This window comes from Haemorhous mexicanus, chromosome 5, assembly GCF_027477595.1.
Source record: "Haemorhous mexicanus isolate bHaeMex1 chromosome 5, bHaeMex1.pri, whole genome shotgun sequence".
Lineage (NCBI taxonomy): Eukaryota > Metazoa > Chordata > Aves > Passeriformes > Fringillidae > Haemorhous > Haemorhous mexicanus.
This window is the reverse complement of record NC_082345.1, coordinates 47,112,366-47,125,346: the sequence shown is the minus strand read 5'-3', so window position 1 is coordinate 47,125,346 and position 12,981 is coordinate 47,112,366. Positions and strand designations below refer to the sequence as shown.

At 35.8% G+C, this 12,981-nt stretch overlaps 1 protein-coding gene across 2 annotated transcripts in view; it reads left to right on the top strand.

Annotated features, from left to right (window-relative positions):
- PPHLN1 (periphilin 1) overlaps positions 1-12,981 on the top strand; it is a 64,796-nt gene that overhangs the window by 3,852 nt on the left and 47,963 nt on the right. Inside the window, exons 2-5 of one of the 2 annotated variants that reach the window (XM_059847067.1) lie at positions 908-955; positions 2,040-2,131; positions 5,418-5,588; positions 6,031-6,086. In XM_059847067.1, coding sequence (XP_059703050.1) covers position 955; positions 2,040-2,131; positions 5,418-5,588; positions 6,031-6,086 — 320 coding nt within the window. In that variant the 5' untranslated portion in view covers positions 908-954. Of the gene's footprint in view, positions 1-907; positions 956-2,039; positions 2,132-5,417; positions 5,598-6,030; positions 6,087-12,981 lie in introns of both variants that reach the window. The other variant, XM_059847066.1, reaches the window with a different exon arrangement.

The window sequence follows — 12,981 nt, the reverse complement described above, 5'->3', positions numbered from 1 at the left end:
CCCTGGGCAAGGCTTGGGCATGAAGGACCAGCAGTTAAGTGTTTTAGGGCAGAGCATGCGATACCTTTTCAGCATCATGATTTTGTCTTGCCATAGCTAATTCCATCCCTCCTGTACATAAAAACACAGAAATGTTCAAGTACTGTTCTGGGCGCAAAGAAAAGAGGATGGTGGGGACGGCTAAGAGCAGATAGAGCATCCTCCTGGTAATGTGGGAAGGAGGGCATGGGATTGGCCTAAGAGCTGTTCATGCATTTATAGCCCTGGTGTGCATTTTTAAGGCTCTAGAAAAGGTCAGTGAAGTAGAAAATAAAGAAAAGTTGAGGCAGTTACTGTGAAAGTGCCAGGAGGGTGCTTCTGATGATGCACCTGACCATCCAATGCAGCAATATGAGCAGTGATTTCAGAATTAGTAACTCTTATATGGAGCTTACTGGAGAGGGCAGGGACAGTGGATCCTCTTGCTTTTGTCCTTACCAAAACTAGGATCAGCTGGTTGGCTTAGTCAGCTTTTGATTTATAACCTGTAGCTACATCAGACTGGTTCCGTGTCTTGGTTGTAGAACAAACTTAAGGTCAAGTCTGTTATAAAATGGGACTATAATTTTAAGAAGATAATCTGGTTTGTTTGAACCAATGCTAGGGTCAAAATCTCTGAACATGGATGCATCTCATAGTTGAGGAAAGAGCTTCTTTATTCACTCTCTTACCAAAAGAAAAAAGATCAAGTTTTTAACTTCTCATCACATGCAACTGAATCTTATTTTTCTTTACAAAGACAGATCACTGGGTACAGGCAGTTAAAACATTTAGATTGTACCTGTCTTGTTTGCTTAATAGAAAAAAATATACTTAGGATGAATATATTTGTATGTTTTGCTAACCTCAGTTTCTTTTTTTTTTGTAGGTAGGTGAATGGATCTTCAGAAGCAGAGTTGCTAAAACTGACAGAAAAGTAAGTATGTGAGTGTTGGTTATATTTTGCAAAAGTGTATATCAGAATTAGTGCTACCTCTGTTTACAGTTATTAAACTCTTTTATGTTGATTCTTAGCATCTTTACTAATCAATAATTTTATATAGCCTAAGAAGTCTATTTCCAGTAAAGTGTTTTTATTTTTGCAAGTAGGTAACATTTGTTATTTCTCCTTCTGAACGTGACCTGTTGTTACTTTTCCATATTGACTGTTTTTAAAAGCTAGAGCTACTACTGTGAAGGGAAGGATCAAAAAATATAATTCTAGCAGTTTCATATGTACTTTCAGTGTTGTATGGTAGATAATTTGTCACCTTTATAATCAGAAAGGTTTGAACTCCTCAAGTCTGTGTTGTCTAGCACAGCATGACTAGAATCTCTTGGGTTGATGGTTTATTTCCACCTGTCTTTAATGACTAACTCTGCTTCCAAAGTCACTTTTCTCTGAAAAGAGGTTTTTTTTTTTGTTCTGCTGGCTCCCAATTTAAACCAGGAAGTACCTGCATGTGAAGAATGTATTGTGTGCATGTAATCAAAATGTGGGGCTTTGTACTAAGAAATTATGTGCTGCATTTTGATCTCTTTCCAGGGAGTTGAGTTGATGAAATAATTCAAAGTTATTATATTTTATTAAAAAGTAGAAATTATTTAATCCAATAAATAGATGCTGAATTACTTTTTTAAAAGTTCCAGTATTTTTAGCAGAACACTACTAAAATTGCTGTAAGGTGTGTATATGCATTTGTCTGTACATCTAGTATTTGCAATATGCATATATTTCAATAGAGTGGTTTATAGTATCTCTAAATCCTGTAATTTTACTGATTATACTGGACTAATTTCCAATTCCATGTCCTTGCCCATACTGCGAGTTATTTTTGCTCCAAGTACATTACATACCTTCCATATTTTAAAGGGCTCATAACAAAAAGTCTATGTACAGGCCTTGTGCATAATACATTGTATTGGGAGAAATCCTGGAACCTTGTTTTTTTCTGCTCGCTGTCCTTTTGTCTGTTCATAATGAGTCTAGTTTTCACTAATTGTGTTTTCATTGTCTTAAGTGGCCTATCGAAGAGATGAAATGTGGTCTGAAGGGCGATACGACTATGAAAGAGTTCCAAGAGAACGTCTCCCTCCAAGGATTCATGGTGATGTAAGTGTGTAGTAAGCATTGCATCTGTAGCACTATAACATTACACTATACTTTTATACAATGACCTGTACCATAGGGGATGGATTTATGTACCTGTGTAAGTTCCTAGTATATCCCAAGTTCATGTTTTCCCCTGTTCCTTGAAGTCAGCAATCTGGCACATGCATCCTCACAGAAATAATAGGCTGCCTACTACTGAATTAAGTATTGGTTTCTTTTTTTAATTTTCAAATGTCTTGGAACTGTTTTAGAATGTTTGTATTCTGGTAAACTGATTTTTTTTTTTGTGTAATTCTTTGTGTTATTAAGCACAGGATTTTTAATGACTTCTGGGCAACAAGAGGCCATACTAATGTTAAATTTTTCCATAGTCTTTTTATGTTAATTATTCTTTTAAGTAACTTGTTGTGGTAAAGGAACTTTCATGATTGTTCTTGTCACCAACAAAGTTTTTTTTATAATGTTTAACGTATAGGAGAAGATGTTTTAACAAGTGTTGAAAGTACATCTTTGCTAAAGTTGTTCTTTGGAGTCCTGTAAAGAAAACACTTTACAAGAAGAGTGGCAACAGAAATCTGCTTTGTAGATAGAGACTTTTGTGGTGTGTTATGTATGTATGTATGGCATGCTTGTAAAAGCAAACACAGAAGCTGTGTTTGCTATGCTATAGAATAACTTCAGAATGCTTTTAGGAATTCTGTTCCACAGAGTTGAGCAATTTTTTTTCCCACCTTTGTCTGAAGTCTCCAACAAATAAATAAAACAGGTTGTAGCTTTGTCTTTGGAGGTATTATGCCGTAAACAGAATTTTAATACTTTTTGGTATTTTATTTACATCCTGTGGTAATGTGCTTTTGGCAAAATGAAATTTCAGGTGCCAGTTCCTCTTATCTGACTTTCCTTTTACTTATGGTGAATGTTGAAATAATACCATAGCTGATTTAGTGCATCTTCTGGGTTCCCTCTGTTTTGTTTTCAGCTTGTCTCGTTGGAGACTTTTGGTTACTCTATGTAAGTCATTACACTGCCTTCTCTATTGAGTAGTTTATTAGTGATTGGCTGTTCTGTGACATTTTTGTTACTGTGACAGGCAACAGTAACATTTCTTCATTTTCAGCAAACTGGATATCAGATTGATTTCCTCAGGATGTTTAGCTACCTCTTTCTCCAAAATGCTTATCAAGAGGAAAGACAGAATAAATTTTCACAGATTTTTTTTTTGCAGTCTAACACGTGGCCAATTTAATTTAACCATTGCATCATTGACTTTTCTAAACTGCTGTAATCTTTCAGGCTGTCTAGGGAACAATGTGTGATTAGGCATAATGAAAATTTATAGTCTAAAAGATATGATGCACTCATTTTGATGCAAGTGTTAACTAGATAGTTCAATGCTACCTTTATATTACATGTGTTTGGAGCTGGGGTTGAAGGGAGTAGCAGAGTATACTCATCACAATTAATACTACCCATCTGTACCAAAGCAACACCTCCAGTAGCTGGGCAAACCAAGATATGGTGTCTCTCTGCCATACTGAAAGATGGATATGGAGTTCCTTCTTACACAGCTCTGCAGATTCAAGATAGTTGGAAGGTACTTTCTGTCCTTGCAAGCCTGTGCTATTGTATTTGTGTCCACACGTAGAAGTCTGACTTAATTTTGATTAAACAAGTGAAATGGAATTAATTTGTTCAATCTGTTAATATGCTTAGTGTTTGCTTCTAGGATAGTATGTTGGAAATTCGATGTGCCAATGATACAGAATGAAGTATCTTTTTTTTTGAAGAAAACAAGAGCTGTGTCCTGATCTAAACTGGGTGCTAATTGTAATCAAGTATAGATTGTAGTAGAAACACAGTTACTGTTAAAGAACGTGAAATTGCAAGCACTTGACATAATTGTGCGAGTAGGATACTCATCGAGTTTTCATGGAACTGTTCTTCTGTGTGTCAGTATAGTTGTGTGGTGGGGTCTTCTGGGTGAGGCTAAAGCATGGAGCACTTTTATTTAAGCTGCACAGCACATCTTTGTAAGACACCAAACTAAAAAAAAAATAAATTCCGTGTGGAGGGTGTTTGATGAGGTAAGAGTAGATCAAGCATTGTGACTATGTGTGACTGCGTATGTAGTCTCCACTTTGCACCTGTATGGCTGTAGGCTGGCTTTAGATTGCCCTCTAGTCTGTTTGTTGGGTGGTCTCTGAAATCAGAACTAACTTTTTTTTTGCATGATGATATTTAGCAGTTTGAATACAATGTATTTTTTGCAAAAACTATCAGTGCATTAGATTGTGACTTCTTACTGTTAAAAAAGTAGCTTGAGTGCCTTTCTCCCCTCCTCCCTGCCAAATTGCACATGCTAACTCAAGTCTCTGCATTCGTAGCTTTTGTTTAAGGCCCATTAAAAAATATTTTGCTAAAGGAAGAACATTTAAAATACAAAATCTTGCATTCATGTTTTCATTTGCTTTTTATTTGCAGTTGACTTATATAAAACTTAGTTCTAGTAAAATTGAATTTGTAAAATTCTAGTTCTAGTAAAATTGAATTGAAATTTCTAGTAAAATTTGAATTGAATCTTTTGCAGCTGTGCAATTTGTAGTTAATAAACAAAGAGTTTCTTTAGTTGACAAATGGTATATGACATGCTGTTTGAAGCAAATAAATTTAATTTGTGTTCCAGCAAAAAGCTGCTTGAAATTTGCACTAAAAGAAAAGCCAAGAGTGTTAAAATTCTGTCACTTGAATCTTCAGATCACCTACTGCATTGTATTCAGTGTGTATTTATCTATTCAGATTATGAAGCAAGGTCTATCTTAATTACAGTCTCTGCAGTATGGAGGATGTTATGGACATAAGGAAAATTGTTAGTATTTTCAAATGGACTCTTTTTTTTTATAGGCATTACAGGTGTAACTTTCTTCGTTGCATTTTAAAGATAATGTAAAAATCTGAGAATTACATGTAGCTAACCGATGCTCAGAAAGTAGCTAATGCTACTGCTTATAAACTTTCAAAAGACAATTAAACCACATTTAAATTTTTCCCTCTGTACTTAAACTTGTAATGCTTAAGCATTGAATATGAGTAGTGTCCAATTAGATTTAATAAGTTAGACTGTCAGACTGGCATGTTTTTAATGTTTGCTGTGCAATTTTAATGTTTCCCTGTGCAATTTCCTCTTTTAAGTCTCATATTTGGAAATAACTTGGTTCTACATTTGTTTATGTGTTGCAGATTTTCAGCTGTTAAAAGCAATGTGATTTTGTTTGTTTTTGTGGTTTAGGGTGATTACCACAGAATAGTAAACATTGTGCCCAAGAAAGCACCACTGCTTGAGAGACCTGGGGATGGGAACTACAGTCGCTATGACGACTACGGTCACGCCGAGTACAGAGACTATAACGCCGGTCGTAGCTTTGCCCACGACAGAAGAAGTGGCCCTCCACACCGAGGTGTACGTAAGGTGATTCTTGTGTTTATTTTCCCATTAAGGCTTGAATACTAGGTAATTAAAATATTGGAAAGGTCATTATTGTTGCCCCCTGCAACCCCGCTGTTTGAAATTGTCATTTCAGGGTGTTGATGGTAATTTATATTTCGAAGATGAAAGTTTTCTTTAAGTCAGAGCATGTATATATGCTTTGGAAACTTCTGTAGTTTGTGTTTTGCATAGCATTGCAAAGTTGCTCTCTTCAATATTAATAAGAGGAAGAAATTAAAAAGTAAATGGATACAGTGAATAAATTGAGAAAATATTTGTTGCAAGGGGTAGTATTTTTTTAGCTCATTAAATGCTTTGGTTTTGCAATAATTAAGTACCATTTGGCAACTAACTGTACTTGACATCTGACATTGAGATACATGTCATGCAGTTGTTTTGCATGTATGTTTTGCAGGATGAATCAGGATACAGATGGGCAAGGGATGATCACCCTACAAGACCTGAATACAGGTATTTTTTGATTCCAGTAGTGCCGTGCATAGGCTGCAGATATTTAGGGCATTTTACTTGGTCACCAAAATTGCTGGTAGAGCAGGCCAGTGAAATAACAGGGAAAGGACATTTGTTGAAGTAAAAGACAATAGTGGAAAATGGGTTTTAGTTGTATTGTTTGAAATAGAAATAAAAGAAATGATATGACATGAAAGTCTCTAGTCTAATAAGGATAGGAGGCATCATGATAACGTCATTATGATGGTAACCTGTAAGTGTAAGTAATTTAATGCATCTCTGATCAGTCACACTTCTTACATGATTTCAGAGAATTCTTTGTTCTATTACTTGATTCTGCAGCTGCAGTACATTTGGGCTACAATATAATGATGCCTATGCCATTTTTAACGTTGGTGGGATAGCTAATAGGATTATGAAGTTCACCACAGCCTTCTTCTGAGCTCCCTGTTTTCTCAGCTGAACTGATGAATATATATTTCCATCATATGTAATATTAATTTCTATGAACCCTTCTTAGTCTGTACCTCAGGTTCCCATTTATGAAATCTAAGGACTAGTGGTAAATCTTAGGGCTGTAATATACATATGCCTGCAATGATGTTTGATATGGATTTTTTGAGTTAGCAAATAAAGTGCACAGGATAATGTTACACTCAAAATTTATGGACAAGGATGAAAGTCACCTTAAATATTTAGACAAGAATTGATTGTTAGTATAGGTGAAATATTTGCAGTCTGATCCAGAAATGTCATCTGATGGCTGTGCTTTTATATGCCACATCCTGCATTTCCACTTTTCGAGATGTCTATTATATCAGCCTGTATTTGTGGATATTGCATCATGGTGTTAGTCATAATATATGTAACTCTCCTTGTTACTGCTTTGTATTTAAAACTATAGTTGTACCTTACAAAGATCAACAGAAGTAAACCAAGGTAGCTGTAGACACCTGACCAGTTGGAAAAATTGCTGTTAAACCAGCAGCAAGTAAAAAAAAAAGGCTGCAAGCAGGTCAGAAAAAGTTCACACAGGGCAAGCCTTAGACTTGTGGTGTTGTAAACTCAGTATGATGCTGTTAAGAGCAATATCCATACAGGGCCACACAGTTGCAGTAGATCTCTATTCCACTGAGTGGGATGATTTAGACATAGCATGGATGGATTATTCAATAACCTCACCATAAAGGAAATCCTTCATATATCATAAGAGTTCTTTCAGAATTGCATGTTTGGGGCTAGAAGCAATAATTAAAGGTTTTGAACAGGAGTGCTTAATAAAAATTTGTGTGAAAGGTTTTCCGTCTTTCCCCTTCAATTTAGAAGAATCAGGGTTGTTTAAAGCTTAGGAAAACACCAAAAAGGGTGAGAGGACTGAGTTAGTGTCAGGCAGTTTATTGTACACAGAACAAGAGTGGCACCCAGTGGTCAAAAAGATTGTCTTAAATGCATCCTGATTTCTTCCTTTCAAAATGAGGTTCAAAAAAGTGAGGTAAAAATGTCAGCTCATTTTGTTGAAGCCTTTATAAGTGTGTTGTGTGGTATATGATAGTCCCCAGTCCCCTCTGAATATGTATTATATACTTCAGATTATGTAGTTGTTACACAACTGGAATAATGGTATGGAAGAACTTCGTAAAGATCCATGGTTCAAATATATTTGGAATTGAATGAAATCCTACTGATTTTTCATATAAATATAGCAAAAAATCTTGAAAGTAAAGTCTTGTGATCAGACTGCTAAACATTTGTAGTGTTCCATGTTTGTAATAAACTTAATTATGATTCTTTGCATATTGCCCACTATTGAGCAATGTAGTGGATCTCAAGGAGGAAATCAAAGTACATTTCATGGTATATGTTGTCTCCTGTGCTGAAAATGCTAATTACTTTCTATTTCAAAGACATTTGCTCCACAAAATATGGTATTAAAAAAGTTATTTTGTGCAAAAATGCCTTCTCTTTGGGTATGCTTAAGGTTATTTTAGTCAAATTCTTTGGAGTACACATAATTTTTTTTTTTTTTTGAGGAAATAGGAGGAGGTTTAAGATGATTTTAACCAGAAGGATTAAAAAAAAAAAAAAGCATGGAATGTGGCTAAAGCATAGTTAGAAACTAGACAATCAGGAGACTTGTATTTAATGGTTTTTCATAGTTAGTTCAGTGACTTTTAAAGTCTTAAAAATAATAGTTCATTTATTGACAGAAATAATAGCTTTCTCTATTATTTTTAAAGTCGCAATCAGCAGCTGTAAGAAGTTGTTGTCAATATGATAGCATTCCCTTTGAGTATTCATCATTCACATTTTTCTATTTTGGTTTTTGAAAACATACCTGGCAAAAGGTACTTTCTCATCTCTTACCCTTTGTAGTTTTCTTCCCTCTATCTTGATTTAGAGAGATGAAAAACATTACTTGAGATTCTCCTGGAGAAAAATGCTGCTTATCTGCAATATCAAATGTCCTTAAGTGAGTCCTGTGTGCAGTTTTGGGCATCACAATATGAGAAAAACATTAGTCTATTAGAAAGTGTCCAAAGGAGGGTAACAAAGATGGTGAAGGGCCTTGAGGAGAAGCATTGTGTAGGGCAGCTGAGGTCACTTGGTCTGTTCAGCCTGGAGAAGAGAAGACTCAGGGGAGACCTCATTGCAGTCTGCAACTTTCTCGTGAGAGGAAGAGGAGAGGCAGACACTGATCTCTGCTCTGTGGTGATGAGTGACAGGACTTGAGGGAATGGCCTGAAGCTGAGTCAGGGGAGGTTTAGGTTGGATATCAGAAGAAAGTTTCTCACCCGGAGGGTGGTTGTGCACTGGAACACGCTCCCCAGGAAAGTGGTCACAGCACCAGCCTGACAGAGTGCAAGAAGTGTTGGACAATGCTCTCAGGCACATGGTGTGGCTCTTGGGCATGTCCTCTGCAGGGCCAGGAGTTGGACTTCAGTGATCCTTCTGGGTCCCTTCCAATTCCTTATGTTCTGTCATTCTGTAATTGTCTTAAACTTTGCTGTTGAAGAAACCAGCAGTAAGGGATTTTTTCTATTTTTTTCCTATTGTTTCTTCAGTGGTATTTTGTGGGGTTTTTGTAAGCTGCTTGCCTTTTTCTTAAAAATATGACATGCTTGCTTACACAGCATTTGTAGAGCTGTGGCTTCTGCTGTGATGTGTCTAATGACCAGCAGCAATTCTCCGTGAGTGACATCAGGATTGCAGAAGTTCTAGCTCTTGGTCTGCTGTCTTTTTTTCCTTGCCTTCCTCCTTACAGGGTTATGCTCCAGTTTCCACGCAGCTGTCGTTGACATGGTAGACATTATCATGTCTAGCGCTGAGTGGAGCATTGCTATTCCTTCCACATGCTTTTTGAGGGTTGTTACCCTGTTTTATGCCATGTTTGGTGAACAGCTGTCATCCTGACCGTGACTTTTTTTATGGCAAAGATACACATTTTATATGTAAAAAATAAAGGAATTCAGAGGATGTGCGGGGCATAGATTTCAAACTGAGTTCTCAGCTCTTTCTCTCCTGGTATCACCTAAGAAATTCTAAACTCCAGAAACTGATGTGAATTTTGTTTTAGCTTGATTTCAAGTGCCTTTTGGTTCAAGTGTGGTTGGCACATACAAAGAATTGTACATCATAGTTTGGAGGAAACTTTCTGCACACATTAATGTCTTGGTTGCTGATGCTATGAGAATTGCCAGTCTTAGCAATTCAAAGAGGTAGAGATCAATTAAGATGTGATCTTTGTACATTTATCTTGTACTGATGTTGATCATTTCTGGAGCTGTGTTAGTGCTTGTCTTCAGCGATATATTAGGCTCATTTATGCAAAGCACTCATGCATGTCAGATGTTTTAAAAGTTGCAGGGAACTGTGCTGTTATATGTTGAAGGATTCTAGTTTTGCAGTACTTCCCTATGTGCCTCATAGCAATGGGTTTTGCATACAAGTTCATTTTTATGAGGTCAGATGAACTTTTCAGTGTGAAATGCTTTGGAAGATTGTTAGCTGCTGTTCACTTCAGTCATGCCAAATTTTAATCCTTTTGAGTGCACAGAGCATTACTTCATTCTTTTTTTCTTTTTTTTTTGCCAACCAAACTGAGTTTACAGGATGTGAAATATATGAAACTTGGCAAGTTAAGATGGGTAAGACTCATCTTCAAAGAGAAATTACAAAATGACGCACTTGTAAATCCCAGCTACACATGCATTAAATTTGATCCTTAGAATTATCTGGGGCCCAGATTTTTGTAAAACAAGGGTTGCCGTATTTGTGGAATAAGTAAAAAGTAGAGTCCTGAGAAGTGGCTTACATAGGACATTTTTAATATCTCCTCTTCAGCTGTATATATGAATAATTTTTCCTTTGCTAATGGAGGAAGCTTGTTGCTACTATGTGTGTTATTTTGTTTATTGTGTGTTGGATTTTCCTCCCATGTTCTAAGTGAAATTAGGAAGTAGTTTTAGTAGTCCAGTCTTTAATTCTAAGGCATTTGTCCATCAATACCAGATCTGCTTATTTCCTGGAGTGCTTAGGAAATACTTTGTAATAAATGGAAATACTGAAGTAATTTTGGTGCTACAAATAAGAGAAAACTTTCTAGCAAAATATAGAAACTTAATTGTAAACAGTTTGTGGTCTGTGAACAATTGAGATTCATCAGTCAGTTCTATGTTTTGTTCTGGAAGTGTTTTAAATCAATGGCTTATTGTCTTTTATTTGAAAAAAAAAGTGGATTTCTGAACATTAAACTTGCAATTACCACTTTAGGGTGGTAAATCATAATATATCTTGGTTTTTCTAGATGCATGCACCTTTACAGTGAGAATGGGTTTACTGTAGGCCGTGGAGTAAATTGGTTGCAAAACTCACCAATCTTGGCTTTTTGATCTCTGCTTGAACTACCCTTCCATTTAGTGATTAACCCCTTGTAAGTGCACAAAGTGATGACAGGATGTTGTGAAGTTGTGGTCTGAAGTTCATACCTTGAGAAGAAAAATGTACTTTGATAAGAATGGTTATTTTAAATGAAAACCTTTGATGAGAGAATCTCCAGATGGAAGTTAAGGGTCACTGACTCTTCTCTGAATAAAGCAGTATTTAATATTGAGAGTCCAGATGTGTCATAGGCCAAGGCAGTTATCTTTACATTGTCACTATGCAATCACCTTTGAGTTACAGGGAGCAGTTATTTCTTGAGGCTTTTTTCTCCTCCCTCTGCATTTTCTGTAATTAATGAAATAGTGAACATGTTTAAATAGTATAATATTTTAAAGCAGTATATTATATGGTGGGAGGCCTTTAGGCTTTGGATTTAAACTTTCTTGTAATGTAAACTGATCAGTGTCTTGCTTGTAGAAGATAAACTTAGGCAAAGGGATTTATGAGATGGTGCTATAAATGTACATAAGTCTGCTGTTCTGTTGCAATATTTGACAGCTCTTAAGGGACATCATACAAGAACCTCATTCTTTATTAAAAAACATGTGGGGGGGGAAATAAATATGGCAGTCACCCAAAGAAAATGGTCTTGTTCTTGACAGAGATTGATAAGCAGAGTTGTAATTGTACTCATTAGCACATGCCTTTTTCTTTTAATAAATAACTAGAATCTCTGCCAGAACATTGAACCTCTCAGGTATTCGCATGGCTGAGTAGAGTAGCTTGTTTATTCATATACAAAATTACAGTTTCCTTATAATAGATCATTGTGGTAGATTCGTTATACCTGTCTGCAACTCCAGGCAAGAACTTGTCTGTTGAAATCTTTTACTCAGAAAACCCATTGTGTTAAGCTGCTAGCTAAATTAGTTTATCTTGGCTTATGATATTTTGGAGGGTGGAGGGGGAAAATTACACCCTTTTGGAACAAGATAATAGGTAATACACAACATTAAAGTTGATTCTGGTTTACACTAAATATTTAATGACTTCATATTCAGTTCATATTTTATGCAGCAGTCTTACTGATTCAGTAGTTGCTACATTTTCTTTAAGAACTGTTTTCTCCTTTGCTGGCTGTAGCTCTTTTGTGCTTGGGACAACCAATTTGTTTGCAAACTGAGATTTATGTTCCATAATTTGACTGTCATTACTCAGAGTTAAATATATCTGATTGTATGCTTGCACTTTGGGTTCTGTAGGTCTATCAGTTTTTATTTTGAGTGGATTTTGAGAATTCAAATCTTCTCATGCAGATACCACATAGCATTTTAAAAATGCCCCGTACTGAGGACTGAGTATAATCAAGAGCAGTTCAGAAATGTCCACTGGTGCGTGTCCACTGAAATTTAAAAAGTTTCTGTTTGAACAAGTTTGGTTTTGTTGTTGTGATGAATCTTTCTTCTATTTAACTTGGAACTCAGAGACTGTGTGAACACTGCCTGTTTTCTTACTAGCAATTTTATGTCAAACTGAGTTTCTGCTCTGCTCATATGGGCCCTGTGTGCATATATCTAGACTTATTCTGGAAACATCACTCTAAGCATGACTGTTGTCATTCCACTTCTGAAATGTTTGTCACTTGAGAATGGGGGGGAAAGGAGAGATTAGTAGACAGGGATCAACTGTAGAATTTTTTTGCCCACATGTTATAATGTAAAAATATGGGGAGGAGGTAGAAATTGCTCTTATTTTCAACTGGGATGTTTTTACAAGTTTTAGCTAGTTGTGTGGCTAAACTGGAAGGTGAATGTTGCTTTCACTGGCAGCTAGTTTTAGTTGCTGATATATTTTAAATAAAAAATTTTATTTATATATATATATATATATATATATAAAATTATGATATTTTAAATAAAATTTTGTTTTGCGTAACAATTGACTGTGATGTTTATTGAAGGCTGTTTAATTTTCTTTGCAAAATTTATCTATCCAATGCCAAAAAACAAGTTTG